General features: G+C 29.4%; 1 protein-coding gene across 2 annotated transcripts in view; it reads left to right on the forward strand.

Annotated features, from left to right (window-relative positions):
* The window catches only part of Amph (amphiphysin), a 116,091-nt gene extending 104,051 nt beyond the window's left edge, over positions 1 to 12,040 (forward strand). The window contains exons 7-9 of one of the 2 annotated variants that reach the window (XM_065511497.1): positions 2,632 to 3,336; positions 9,026 to 9,168; positions 11,574 to 12,040. In XM_065511497.1, the coding sequence (XP_065367569.1) occupies positions 2,632 to 3,336; positions 9,026 to 9,168; positions 11,574 to 11,654 (929 nt within the window). In that variant the 3' untranslated portion in view covers positions 11,655 to 12,040. The remainder of the gene's footprint in view (positions 1 to 2,631; positions 3,337 to 9,025; positions 9,169 to 11,573) is intronic. The other variant, XM_065511498.1, reaches the window with a different exon arrangement.
* Positions 12,041 to 16,196: the final 4,156 nt, after the last annotated feature.

The raw sequence follows: 16,196 nt of genomic DNA on the forward strand, positions 1-16,196 counted from the left end.
TGAATGGTATTCAAACGGTCTCCTATTAGGTCGTATTGTCTTAATGTCATAAAATATATTTTTAGTTTAAACAAATTTTTGTTGGGTTTCAAACAAAAAAGTTGTAAACTAATAAGACTTTTGGAACTATGTTTATTAGTTTGTCATATAATAACACTTTTTTTGTTTGCAGCACAACAAGAATTTTTTTAAACTAAAAAAATATTTTACGACTTTATGACAATACGACATAATAGCAGACCGTTTGAATCCCTCAATTGTTTTAAATTCATACGCACCCGCTTCCAGTCATAGCTTAATTTATGATAACAATACCTTATACTGAAAAACAGTCCCACGCCATAATATTGCTATTGCCAAACTTGGCTGTCTTATTTGTGTACTTGGAGTACAGTCTATTTCCCTTCGGACGTCATACAAATGTTATCCTATCACTTCCTTTTAAATTGTATTTGGATTTATACGACAAGTAAACAGTATTTTGTTCTTTGTCAATTTGTATAGGAACAGTACGTTTTTAAGAAACAAAAGGTTTTTCATGGGACGACAGCAACCAAGACCAGCCTTATATGCCATGGCTAAGGCTAACAGTTTCTAATTTTAGATTATTGATATCCTCGCGGAGAGTCATTTTATTGAATTTCGTAAACCTCTTATTAAATTATCTTGTCTTGTCCTTCCTCCCAAATGTTGAGTTTCTACAGTAACTGTCACACGAACTTGTTTTATAATTTTTGAAACTGCTGATTTAATAGTTGAATAATTAAATAAACTATTACGAATAATTACAAATATTCACACAAAAATTTTAAATTTGTATTGAAAAACTGGAAAATTTATAAACAATTTGTGATAATTCGTAATAGTTTTTTGTTATTGAACAGACCAATTATCACTCAAATTTGCTTCAATCCAGATTTAAAATCGTTTTATATTTTCGCCAACGCTAAAAATGCTTAATAACTCTGAAATTTACTTTATTTGAATAGAAAATTTTTAATTTATCTTATAGTGCATTTACACCGAAGCGAAATCTAGTACATATGAGATTTCGAGCCAAATCTAGTTATTTTGACAAGATTTCCCATACAAAATGAAATCTACTTCGTGACTAGATTTTGGGGAAATCTCCTCAAATCTACTCAGTACCAAGTGATGCAACCGTGAATTTTTTCATAACGGACTAAAAAGTACAGCACTGTACAAGTAAAATTTGACAGATACAAATAAAAAAATAATATAAAAAGTGCGAAAAAATTTTAGCGTTTGATAAATATTTTCAATGGATGCAAATATGAATAAAAGTTAAATTTATAAATTATAATACTAAAAATTTACTTATTTACTGCGGGTTTTGTTAGTCAGCTGTTTTTGTTATTAAATGAAATCTTGCTAAATGTCAGAAAACAGCGGTGTAAACGGTATAGATTTTGAACAAGATTTCAATTAAAATCCACTAGATTTCGCCTCGGTGTAAATGCACTATTAGAATTTAATTGGTAAATTTTTTTTTTTTGAAAACTAAAATTATGGAATATAATGTTTAAAAACGTTTCCATTGTGTTGTCACTAAATGTAATAAATAAAATCCACAATGTAAAGTGGGTGCTGCAGGTGCTATAATTAAAATAATATTTGTTTCGGAAATGAATAGTAAGTTGTAGTACATTTGAAAAGTTTATGTTTGATTAGACCATCAGTATTTAAAAATGTGAACTTTAAACACGTATTTAATTATAATTGATAAATTAATAGCGTTTTTTAACTGCCACAAGATTTAATTTCAAATATTCTGTGCTCTAAATAAATACAAAATACAAATATGATTTTAATATTGGATGTATAACTTAATTTTTTTTTAATTTTTAGGAATTATTATAAAACAATAACTGCCTGTTCCACGATGTCGAAAGAAAAATGAGTCGATAAAATTTATATGAAAAACACTCAGTTTTTTAAATTCTATAGTTTTCATACAAATTTGTTAGAATCAGTTTTCTTTCGAAATCGTGAAACTTAATTGTTATTTCTTTTCAATTTTAATTCGGAAACTTCTTTTTAATATTATTATGTTAGTGGCTTATTGCTTTTTTAACCTTTTTCTGTGCATTCAAAAAATATACCTATGTATTTTAAAGCGGTTTTATTACAAATTATTCTCAATTATTTTCTTTTGCAAAATGCATGAATACAAAATCAAATTTTAATTTAGTATTTAAGAAAAATATACAAATTTCTTTTAACAATGCATGAAAGCTGAGTTTCTATATTTTTGTTCTTTCTTTTTCTCTTTTTTTTTAATTTTTTTTCTTACAAAAATTCGTGTTGTTTTTTTTGGTTGGATTTGAAAATTTCTATTTGTAAATTTATTGCGTTATTTTCTTCAATTATTATTATAATATAATATACTTTTTGTTGTTATTGGAATGATTAAACAAAAAATTAATAAATTTATTTAACCAACATAACAATATGAAAAAAAATATACATATACAAAACATAAAATAACATGCACCAAAATATGCATTATCATGTCAAATTCTTAAAAACAAAATATCTATATATATATATAAAAACTTAAAAAATATACAAAAAAAACCAAACACAACAACAAACATACAACAAATATAGCACCATCACCGAGCTCTTCTTCTACACAAGAATCTAGACTTGATAATGTTTCTCCAACACCAGAATCGTCCGCTGGACTATTGCGGGGTGGCGGAGCCAGCGTAAGTGGTATGAGCAAAATGGAAACAAGTAGTACGACATCCGGTAATCTAGCTAATGATGCCACATCTATGGAAAGCACCACCAACACAACGATAACCACGACAACAGCTGTGGCAACAAAGGAAACGGATAAGGAAATGGAAATGGATCACGAAACTGCACAATTAAATAGTCCCAATGCCAATACACTGTCAGCAGCAACAACAACAACCATAACTTCAGTGGTGGAAGAAACTTCCAATAAGAACTCGCCGGCAGCAACATTAGAAAAGATCACTAGCGAGGAGACATCAACAACAACAACAATGAGTTCAGCAACCAAAGAGGATGTGGATATGAATAATGCACTTGCAACGGAAGCAGCAGCAGCTACAAAAGTTACCACAACCGAGGTAACGGAAGTGAAAAAAACCAATGAACAAATGAATGGCAATGATACGGCAAATGGTAATGCCAATACGGTAATTGAGGCCAAAACTACCACCACAACAACGACAACATCAACAACAACATCTAATGGCAATAACGCAACAACAACAATCGCATCCGCAACCACAACCAAAACCGCAGAGGACGAAGAACAATCGAATAAAACAAAATTAGGTAAAGATCATTTAATCGATGATAAAAATCTAAATAAAACTACTAGTACTAGAAAAAAATTAGTTGAACCAAGTAAAAATCCATTTGGTGAAGTTGACGACGACGATGATAATGAAGAAATCTACGATTTACCCAAGGGTGAGTAGATGTGTTTTATTTACCCACTCAAGTCAACAACTCAAATCAGGTTACACGACCTGTGTTTTTTTGATATTGTTGGCATGTAGCTGAGAAGTCGCTAAACGATCTGCTATTTTACTGGGATCTGTTGTCTGTATATACTTATACATACTTATATCTACTTACTTAGTTAGTTAGTTGGTTGTAAATGGATCTAAATTTAATTTCTAAATAATGATCGTAGAAGATCGTATAAGAAACGTTAATTTCACAAACTTTATTGAAAGACTTTTAGATACAAATAAGATTTATGCGAGATTTTTCAAATTTTTAGCTTTTATTTTGAAACATTTGTTCAATATAATTGAAATTCATGACCTTTTCCCATTTTTCTGGCAACATATGGATTCCGAGCCAAAAGAACTGCTCATCTTTTGAGGCCAAGAACGAATAAAGCCAATATCAGATACTCTGTTCCAAAGTGCAGTGTATCCCATCGATCGAAACAAATAGTAGTCGGAAAATGCAAGGTCTGAACTATAAGGCGAGTGAGGCAAAACTTTCCAACCACTTCATTCTAAATACTTTTTAACACGTATTTCAACATGTGACCGAGCGTTTTCATGATGGAATATGACGGGTTTATGTCTGGCCGCATAGTCTCTGCTTTTTTCTGCCAATGCTCTCTTCAAACGAATCAGTTGAGTTCGGTACAGGTTCCCTGAGATGTTCTGATTAGATTTCAGCAGCTCATAATAGATAGGACCCTTTTGCTAGAACCAAATATAGAGCATTACCTTTACGCCATGGATATTTGGCTTTGGTTTCGATTCGGCTGGTTGGCCGGGCTTCACATACCATCTCTTATGCTTCGGATTATAGGAATGGATCCTTTTTTCATCACAAGTAATGATTCAGTGGAAAAAAATTTTATAGCGTTCAAGTATAATTTCGGACATGTAAAATCGTCTTTCAAGGTCTTTCGGATTTAATTCGTATCTTATTCAGTTTCCCTGCTTTTGGATGAATCCTACGACTTGAGTAGCTCCCAATGATTTTGCAAGCTCTTGTTGAGTGTTACAACAATCTTCATGGAGTAATGCCTCCATTTTTACCACTTCTGAACCGCACAAACCATCTCTCTCATGTTGAAACCGATGAAACACATTCACAATAACCTTCGGTGAGCAATTGGTTACAATGTTACAAGCGAACTACGCGAGTTGATAACCTAATTCAAGGACGTTTTCTAGTTCAGCTCTAATTTCTGTCTATACATCCTGCAGTCTAAAATAAATATCGGAATCTGTAAACACTTCTTTTACCTCCATTTTTAATTGATATCACCACTTCTGAACCGCACAAACCATCTCTATCATGTTGAAACCGATGAAACACATTCACCATTAGCTTCGGTGAGCAATGCTTAACAATGTTACAAGCGAACTACGCGAGTTGATAACCTAATTCAAGAACATTTTCTAGTTCAGCTCTAAATTCTGTCTTTACATCCATCCTGCAGTCCAAAATACATATCGGAATCTGTAAACACTTCTTTTAAAGCATTCGGCATGAATTAATTCGCTGTCTTAATTCCCTAGTATTCACATTGACTTAATTCCTTTAAGAATTCGTTCTTTATTAATTCCTTATTCCAAGTTTTCATTAATTTAAATCCATTACAAAATAGACTAATTAAATTTATTGAATGGTTAAATTTTTCTTCAATTCAAAACAATTTAATGAAGAAAAAATAATTTAATTCAGAGTTTGTATAAACAAAAATAAACAAAGATTTGAATAAACAAAAATTTAATCATTCAAAGGTTGAATGAAATCTTTTATGACTTAATTCAAAGCTGAATGAATTCAATTTATATAAAATCCTTTGAATGAAGCTTAAAAATTTTGGCAATGGATTTAGGGAATGAATGGCTGACAGTTTTTAGTTCCGAATTATGATTTAGGTGATTAGATTAAAAAAAAATTAAGTTATTAATTCACAGCTCTGCTCTGAGTTTTTTTTTTTTTTTTGACGAATACAAACAGTCCATGGACTCTAAATATTGGTATTGAAATACAATATTGAAATCTTGATATTGTGCATATCGGTCCCTATCCACAGTAGTCAGTGTCTTTAAAGTTTCTTATACCCCCAGGTGGCCCAGTTTAAACTATTCATTTATAAAGTTTGTGAAAATTATACGTTTTTTTTATAAATTTTTAAAAATTTCCTCTGCTTTTGTAAAAATTTAAAAATCAAATATTTAAAATGGTTGCAGACTTTTGTACAGTAAGTGTTTTTTTTTGAATTGGTTGTGGTAAATTATCTTTTTTCTCTTTTTTTTTAATTTATACATACACTTCTCCTCACTCACTGTTCTTCATTATTATCTCACAAATTACACTCAACGAAAATTTTGTTACAATATAAAATCATCAAATTAAAATAATAATAATAATAAAAATCTTGGACAAAAAAACAAAGATTGTATTATAAATAAGACATTATATTAAAATCATGAATTCATTAAAAAAATGTATTAAACAAAACCTTTAAATGACTGGGCTGAATTTTATATAAATCATTCATTGACAATTTTGAATTCTGATTTGTAGCTTTAAATATCAGCGTTTTAAATTTTAGACTAAAATAATTTTATACTGTTTACATCAAACTTTACATACAAATCTCTCAACGATTGATTGTGGAAGATATGGAAATTCACTTAAAGAGTTGTCACATTTTTTTTTATTAATTCTTTTAAAAATATTTAGAGATAAAGCAAAAATCGGCATTTTTAAGACACTGTTCTAATTTTGAGATAAAAATCGACCAAATGCTGATAGATCGGAAAATATTTCGGACATCTTTCCATTCTCGGTGACATTCAAATTTGTTAACAACATTTCCAATGACACGCTAATGTTAAAATCATGCGTGATTCACCAATATCGACTTGAACAACTGCCTTTTTAGATTTTTTGGAATCTCTAGCTTAAACTACTTCTGTCTCTACTACTTAAACTATAAAGTAAACGAATGCACAGTGGGTCAGAATCAAAATTTTTTTGTAAATAAATCTGGCATTTCTAAACGGCTGGTCCGATGGGGATAAAATTTGACGTGGGAGAAGCCAAGGAGTATTCGAGTTTAAGATATTAAAATGGGCCATACAAATGATCCAGGGGCGGCGCTATGGGGGCTCAAAGTAGGGTACCTTTGATATGTAAAATTTTGAAACACGTGCAATTTTTTTGTTTCCTATCCGATTTCAAAGATTTTTATATTTTTAGAAAGCGATCGGCTCTTGAAAAAACATGTTTGCGTGTGCTATTTATTTCTTATAATTTTCAAGTTATAGACATTTCACAATTGAAATTTTAAAATTTGACCATACCTTGGTCCACTTTTTTAAAAATATGGGTCGTACTTTTGGACCGAATGGACTCGAATTTTTTTATTAGTTAGACAACTAAATTACTAATAATAATATGCAAAAGATTTCAGAGCAACATCAATTATGGATCCAAAAATAAACGATTTTCAATTTAAATATTCAAAAAAATAGTTGATTTTTGATGTTTTTTGGACGAAATGGTGACTTAACTCTTTTTTTATTAAAAAAAAACTTTCTTTAAGAACATATAACAATTTTATGTTTTTCTGTAAGGTATCTTTAAGGAGAACATTTTGGTATAAAAAACATGTAAAATTTTTCATATATGTCGCCCCTACGCCTTTCGGAATTTGATTTTTTTTTTTCAAAAATTCAACTTTGGACCACATGTTCTAAAATCCCAAAGCTGGGATCAGAAAACAAAAAGCAGCTTTGGAAATAATTCAATATATCTGCTTTACTACTGGTTAAGTTTCTATTTAAATTCGGGAAAATCGGCACACTAATGACTGAGATAAAGGGTGTTTTTTAAGCTCGATAAAATTTGAAATTTTAAAAATTAACACAAAAAAGTAAATTTTCATGATAATGATTTCGGCATAGGGCCACCGCGACTTTTCTTGACGAAGCACATTCCGGACCACTTTTCGGGCATTGCGGGCCCTATGTCACGAATAACACGAACAACGTTGGCCTCAAAGGTGATTGTTGCTGGTTTATCAGCATTAACCAGTGAATTTAAGTGGAAAAATCGAGAGGTGTCAAATCGCACGACCTTGAAGGTTAATTGACAGGTACATTTCTCGAAATCAATTTATCGACAAATTCAATAAATTGATTATTTCTGTCGCTGTATGTCACGTAGAGCCATCCTGTTGAAACCACATCTCGAACGGATCAATGTCATTCATATATTCCAACAAAAATTTATCATAATGTGGTAACGATTACCATTGACCGTAAAGCGAGCTCCGGCTTAATTTTTCAAGAGATAAGGTACCATGATGCCACCAGCTTCTAAACCGCTGTGCATTTTTCTGGACGTAATGAAGTCTGTAGGGTCTGTTGTGGATTGGTCTCACTTCATATGCGGCAATTTTGTTTATTAAACAAAACCGTTACGCCAAAAATTAGCATCATCGCTGAACATAATTTTGCGCGAATCGTTGACTGATTTTCAAAGTAAATTTGTATAATTAGGTAGCGTTGTTCAAGCGTCAATCTATTCATGATAATTTGACAGAGTTTACCGATCATAAATATCAAAAAGTGAGAGCAGTATCATAGTCCAGAGCAGTATCAAATGTGGATCGACAATGGAACAAAATCGGGAAAGATATTTTTTAATTCGAAATTTTAAAACAAAAATTTTTTTTCACCAAAAACATTTTAGTTTGTTCATATTTCACCAAAAAAAATGTTTCACCCAAAAAAGCTATTGATTCACAAAAAAAAAAATCAACCAAAAATAGTTTTCAACCTGGTAAGGATTTTCTATGTTAAAAATGCTAACAGGATCCTTTTTTCACAAAAAAAAATTCAACCAAAAATTTTTTTCAACCTGATAAGGATTTTCTATGTTAAAAATGATAACAGGATCCTAAACTAGGTATTAATGGTATAGAAAAACTCATCACCAAAACTTTCGAAATTTTCCCTATTTGCTTCAACTCATCTCTACTTCATCTAAATTCTTCATTCATTTTCAATTATAAAACATTCTAATATTCTTTTTCAAATAAATAAATATTGAAAACACAAACAAATAAATAACTAAAATCGGCAATAGATTGCTAAAGAGTTTAACAAATAATATTTGCTAAATTAACAACTAAACCAACTACTAAATACTGCAAAAGAGTGTGGCCAGCATGTCTGTTCTATTTTCGTTTTGTTGTACTAAAAAAAAATATGAAAATTTTGTATTGAATCTGTTTCAGTCAACATTAACAAAAAATATATGAAACAATTTCGTATGAAATCAAAAAAAAAAAACCAAAAACAAAATTACGCTTTTAAATGTTTTGCCAAATATTTCAACTTGTTACTATTTTTTTTTCTTGTATGTTCAATTAATTTAATTCCGTATTGATTTGAAAATTAAAAATTGTTTTTAAATTGATTTTATTTTGTTTGTTTATTTTTTTGTTTGTTTTTGTTTAATTTAGATGCCACTACTACTGATTTGCCACCAGGTGTTCTTTATCGTGTCAAGGCAACTTATGGCTATGTCAAGGAAGATGTTGATGAATTAAGCTTTGAAGTCGGTGATATTATACGTGTTATTGAATATGACGATCCTGAAGATCAGGTAATTATGATTTCTATGCCCTGCTAATTTATGTAAAAAAATTACTTAATGTCTTTAAGACTAAAATCAGCTGTGTGCGTTAAAAGTTTTGTAAAGTATTTAATAAAACAAGTAAAATATTCTGTGATAGGGAAAATTAAGAGAATTTCGGGACAACAAAAGATAATATTTGTTTTTATTTTTTTTACTTTCTTTTAGAGCTTCGAATTAATTAATTCAACTAAAATGTACTTTGTCCAACGTTTATCCAATATGCTTATCTCTTCCAAAAAAATAAGAGGTCATAAGGTCATCAAAATAGATATTTTTTGTGTGATGATTTCATCTCTTTCCGCCCAGGCATTTCTTCAAGTTTGGAAACAAGAAATAGTCACTAATGCATGGATTTTTTCCATGGAAACTGCACATGTGTGCACCCTTTTGTGTACCTTATAGTGAGCAAACGCGGCTGAGGGTTGCGGGTTTTATTCCCGCCAAAGACTTTTATGTATCTTCACATTCGTGAGTTTGTCATTCCGTTTGTAAATTTCACAATACAATTTTTCGACCCCATAAAGTATATATATTCTGGATAATTATAGATAGTGGAGTCGTTTAAACCATATCCGTATGTCTGTCTGTTGAATTCAATTTTCTGAAGACCCCAGATCGGGATCCAAATCTTCAATAATTCTGTCAGACATGCTTTCGTGAAGTTTGCTATTTAAAATCAGCAAAATCGGTCCACAAATGGCTGAGATATGAGGAAAAAACCAGGACAACCTCGATTTTTGACCTATTCTCGACCTATATCTGGATTACTAAGTCATTAATATAGACAATATGGATATCTAATGATAGATATTTCAAAGACCTTATATATTTCAAACGACGTATATAAGATAGTAAGTTGGACCTACAATGTGTCAAAATCGGAAAAAATATTTTTTTACCAGAAAAAAATTTAAACTAAAATTTGAAAAAAAAAAAAAAATTGTTTACCTTAAAATATTTAAAATTTGTATTTTAAAGTATAATTTGGTGAAGGGTATATAAGATTCGGCACAGCCGAATATATGTAGCTCTCTTACTTGTTTTTAAATAAAATATATACCCAAGTGATCATTCAAAATTGAGAACACTGAGCCAAGTGATATGCCTCACATTTTCAATCTGCGAACGGCCAACACCATATTGTGAAGCCTGTTGACAGGAGCTGTGTTGCCCTTTCAGTTAAAAGACGGGAAATTAAAAAAGTCAGGGACTAAGTATCCACACAAATTTGGCTCATGCCACGTCATTTTATGATTGGTCCCATATAATGCCCACTTCCGAAAATCACGCACGAAAATATTGAGTGTATGACTTAAAAATGCGGGTTTTACAATAGATGGCATATCTTATGAACGCGGTTTTTGTTCTGCCAGCAGCAAGATTCATCCAAAAGCAGGGAAATTGGGTACCATACAAATTGATGCTGAGAGATTTGAAAGATTACTTTGTATTTCTGAAATGCTGCTTGAACGATCCACGAACCGTAAAAGATCGTATATAAAGCCCGGCTAATAAGCCGAATTGACACCAAAGCCAAATATCCTTAGCGCTAAGGTAATGCCCTGTATTTGGTGGGAGCAAAAGAGTCCAATCTATTATAAGCTGCTGAAATCTGGCCAGCATTGGACGAAAAACACCCATAAAATGCGGCCAGACATGAAATCGTAATATTACATCATGACAACGCTTGTCCACATATTACTTTGTCTCAACTGCTTTATAGTCCAGACCGTGCCCCGTCCGACTAATATTTGTTTCGATCGATGCAGAACACTTACACTAGGATACGCTTCACTTTGGAACAGAGTATCCGATATTGGCTTGTTTCGTTCTTGGCCTCAAAAGATGAGCAGTTATTTTGGCTCGGAATCCATATGTTGCCAGAAAGATGGGGAAATGTCATAGCTAACAAATGTTTCAAAATAAAAGCTAAAAATTTAAAAAGATCTCTCATTTTTAAGAAATACACCCTATAAATTATTGAAATTTTAAACGAAATGTTTTTGCTCATTTACTCAGTGTAGGGTATTATATATCTTCTTCCTTTTTTTTCTAAAATACTTTTCAACTTTAGGAGATATGCATTTTTATTGCAATTTTTACAGAATTTCTTAGTTCCCAATTCTAGCTACGGCCCTATGCTCCTTGTAGGAGTTAAACTGAACAAATATATATATAATTCTAGGCTAAATTGTTGCACTTTGTAAACTTTGTCCTTTGTCCAAAGAGTTGCTGTTTTATTATAAATATTTCAGCTTAAGTGTAACAATTGATCCCGCTTGTACCCGCTGCATGTTCCTCACTATCAATTCTATCCACTATTTATACTCATCCATATTTCTCTAATATAGTTTTTCAATTCTAATTTACAGGAGGAGGGATGGTTGATGGGCGAAAAAGAAGGCTCCACAGAAAAGGGTCTCTTCCCAGCCAATTTCACAAGGCCGATTTAAGTTGAATTTTTTTTTTAAACAAACAACAAAATAATTAACCATAATTTAACAAGAACAAAAACAACAACAACAACAGTAAAAATAACCATATTTAACCAACAACCAGCAGCAAAAACAACAAGAGAAAATCTATTGTATTCAGAGAGCAGCACATTATAGCAATTTAAATAAAAATTAAAAAAAAACCACAATTATAATAATATTATAAAGAAAAAATAGAAAGAAAGAAACAAACAAACAAAAAACCAACCCAGTTGAGAAAACATTTATTTTAATATACAAATGCAAACATACATACAAATATTAATATACATACATACAATACATATACAACAAAAATATTTAATTATTAATTGTTAAATTTAATTTAAAAAAAAAAACAAAAATTAATAGATTACAACTTAAAACAACAAAAAAGAACAAGCAACCGCAACAAGAACCAAAACCATTTTTAAACTTTATAGAAAAAGCAACAAACAAACAAAACAAAAAAAAAACAAATTATTTTATTTTTATTATTGACCGTTATTAAACATTATTAATAAAATTTTATTTTATTTTAGTTTTTTTGTTTTTATTTTATTTTAATAATTCTATAACTACAATACTATTCTATTACTTTATTTCTTTACTCTACGCCTTTGCAACTACAACAACTTTTTGTTTGATTAGTTTTAAATACATACATATTAATTTATTTTTTATTTTTTAAATAATCTTTATTATTTTCCTGTTTTAAATATTATTATTACTAAATTTCAAGTAAATATTCTATTACTTTATTTCTTTACACAAGAACAACTACAACAACAACAAAATGAGAAAATTTAAATAAAAAAAACAACAAAATTATGTATTTTTATTATTATTTCTATTATTTTTATTTATGGTTTGTGGAATATCAAATTTTGTAGCCTATTTTTAGGAGCTTTGATATTAGAATGAAATCTTGAAGCCCCATTTTCTTAATCTATGGTTATAGATTTTCGTAAGGACATACTTTCAATTAATATAATTTTTGTATGAGAACTGTCAGTATATCGCCACGATAAAAAAAATAACCCTAGATTGAGGAAATGGGGCTTATAGAGACTTAAAACCTATAAACATTTGATTGTTAACGTTTTAAAGACCTATACAATTTTCTATTTGCTAAATTATTCTTAAACTGTAACTCTTTTATTCTAATTAAAACCTCTATTGTCTCGAAATTTGCAGTATTATTGATTTCTGCCTAGGGAAGAAACGAAAATGTTTATAAAAAAAAGGATTTTAAACTTTTCTCTTCTCTTAAGGTTAGGTTAACAGGCAGCCGCATGGTAGAGACTGGAAAGAGAGCAGCTCACTTGGGTGCAAACAGTGTTATCTGAAAATAGTAGTAGAAGTGGGCCTGATAGAGAAGAAATAAAGAGGAAGGAGATCCGAAGAGGAGAAGTGAGGAGAATTGTTAGCGCCAGTCTTTTGACGGATACTGGGTCACTCCGTGGAGATTCCCGTGCCTAGCATAGGAAGTATATGTTTCCGTCAGACATCCGCCAGATTATCAGCAACGCAGTTGCCCAAAGTATTTCTGTACCCATTAGTGAATGGTAAATCGATTATCAGGGTCTAAAAACGATTATTTCGTGATCGATAGAAATAGAAATAATATTCCGAATTTTTAGTATTGTCTACGTTTTTAGCTTTCATTAAAATTTGCAATATATTAATCTTCAGCTGACATCGCAAAATATTCACGGAGGACGTAATTTTTTAATGCGAAATTTTTTCAACCTTAAGAAATTTTTATAAAAAGTGCTACGAAATTTTTTCCATAAAATTGTCAAATGTTTGCCGTTACGGTTTATAAAATGAGCACCTCAACATAAAGGAGTTATAATACTCTTCCAAAATATGATTTTAATCCGTAATTATAGCGTATATATGTCATTTGCAGTAGTTCCCAAAAATGCAGGTCATTTATTAAAAAATAGACTGTAAAAATCGAAATGAAAATGGTTGATCAAAAAGCCGAAAATCGATTATTAGCTTTTCATACCATTCACTAGTACCCATGTACTTGTGTAGCGGGTACAGAGTGTACAATAACGATGAGTTTCCGTAGCAACGGAAAAATACATTTCTTATTCCAATACTCAATAAGATCTTGGACAATATCTAGCCGTTTTCTGTTTTTGCACCAAATAAACAAATACTAAAATAACTTATTTCTGCTCCAAAAAATTAAAAAAATGTATACAATTTTATAAAAAGAAAAATTCAAAACTAACACAATGCTAAGCTTGACGTTGTTCTCCGATATATTCTTGTCCTTGTTTTTTTTTTCTTTAAAAACAGTTTTAAAATCGGACAAATTACAAAAGATATTCCTGAAAAAATATTTAAAATTTTTTTGATTATACCTTGAAATATTAGAATATTTCATTCTGAATTTGAAGAAAATTAAAGATATATTTTTTGAGTTATTCAAGGACTACTTTTCGGTTCAAAATTCTGTGTGCAAAAGAAAAGGATTTTTAGGAAATTATATTTAAACTAAAGTACATAAGCATTACTATGATATTTGAACTTTGAACCTTGATAAAAGACCAACCAAAGCGAATTAAAAATCTTTTTGAAAATAGAATATTGTATGACCATAAAGAATCTGTGTATCAAGTTTTAAAAAATTTGCTTAGTCGAAAATGTTTGTATCCTCTCTATATTGATACCGAACAAAAATTTAAACAGTAGTTTCCGGAACACAATCTAGTAAGTTGACTAACATTGTTATAGTTCTGGAAACTGCCAGTTAAAATAAAAATAGATGAATTATTTCGTTCGTTTTACAAAATAAGCATTCATTATTTTTGAATATTTTGTATTCCGTTCGAAGATAATTTCATTGAAACAAAGTGTTATACAAATACAATTTAATATGTACATGGCAATGGTTTTAAAGCGAATTCAGAGCTGTAAAAGAATGATTGAGTCTTGAATGAATTCAATTAAAAATTAATTTTATTGTTGACTTTCACTTTTCAGTGCCTCGTTTCAATTCCGTTGTTTTTATTCCGATCGATTTTGTTTTAGGTTCTTAAGATTTCCTGTAATTTATTAATTCTATATTTCTGATTTTAATTTGACAGCGTTTTTTGTATTTTTTTTGTTACAGAAATTGACTAAAAATTTTAGAAAAACAAATAATTACTAAAAAAAATCCCCTTTGAAAACTGAAAGTGATTTCATTCCGAAAGAAATTTTGGTTTTACTTTTTCTGAAGAAGCAAAATTCGGAATTAATTCCAATTTTGATCGGAATCGAATTCTGTGACTGTCCTGTATATTGTATGTGAGAAACTTTTCATTCGAAATATGTGTAAACCTCTTGTTAGACGATTTAGAGTAAATCGTTTAATGTGTCTATACTTCTAAATCATCCTTTTAAAAACTGAATGACAGATTCGAATTTTTCAAATTTTCGATTCTAAAACTGCGCACAAGTTTTAGAAACAAGATACAGTTCAGATAAAAATTATAATTTTTTTGTTTTTGGAATATTACAATTTGAATTAATAAAATCAAAAAACTTTTATTTTATTGTAAAATTTTTGAGAAAACTAATAAATATTTAAAAAGCATCCAGAAAACTGTTCCCTCATAAAACTAATTTTTGTTAAAGATGAATAAACTTGAATAATGAAGTCCACAATATAGAGAGGGTGCAGGGCGCCTAAAAATTAGAATAATTATATGATTTTGGATATAAATAATACATTTCCGAATAATGATTCCTTTAACGAATATTACATTCGTTTTCGGCCTGGCCTGAAACTTGAATTTGTTTTCAATGTTTCTCGTTTAGAAAATTTGTTCCATGAAAAATTTCAGTTTTTATTTAATTGGTTAAAAATATTTTTGTTTTATTTTTTAATAAATAATGTTTAATATTAATAATTTTTATTTTTTATAAAGAGCTTCCAAGCAACATTTTGAAACATTAGGCCAAGTAAATAATATTTTCCGAAAAAAATATTATTTTTTTTCGAAAAATAAATTTAAAGATAAAAAAATTTAAAGATATAATAAATAAACATGTAGAGTATAAATTGTTATTGTTAATTTAATAAATAAACCTTTAGTTTTATGTAACTATCGTAAATAGATAAAAATGTATTAAATAAACAACACCATAAATAAATATTGAATTTGATACTATCTTAAAAATTAAGCTTCTTTTTTAAAAGCTTAATTTTTTTAAATTCATAAAAATGTAAAATTTATGAAATTTTTAATTTAAAGAAATTGCACTTTGATTAAATATATTAAAAATGTATATTATTAAAGGTAATCCTCCCGAAACTATTTATGTTTTGACATATCAGTGGTAATTTTTGCGTAGTTATATGATGTATTAAAAACAACCATTTTTATAAAGCTACATTTAAAATAGAAATTAAATATTCTGATTTTTTTTTTTCAAATATACATACACAAGGCATATTCTTATACAAAATTATGAAATAAAAAATTATACAATTTATACAAAAAAAAAAAATATTAA

Source organism: Calliphora vicina, chromosome 5, assembly GCF_958450345.1.
Source record: "Calliphora vicina chromosome 5, idCalVici1.1, whole genome shotgun sequence".
Classification (NCBI taxonomy): Eukaryota; Metazoa; Arthropoda; class Insecta; order Diptera; family Calliphoridae; genus Calliphora; species Calliphora vicina.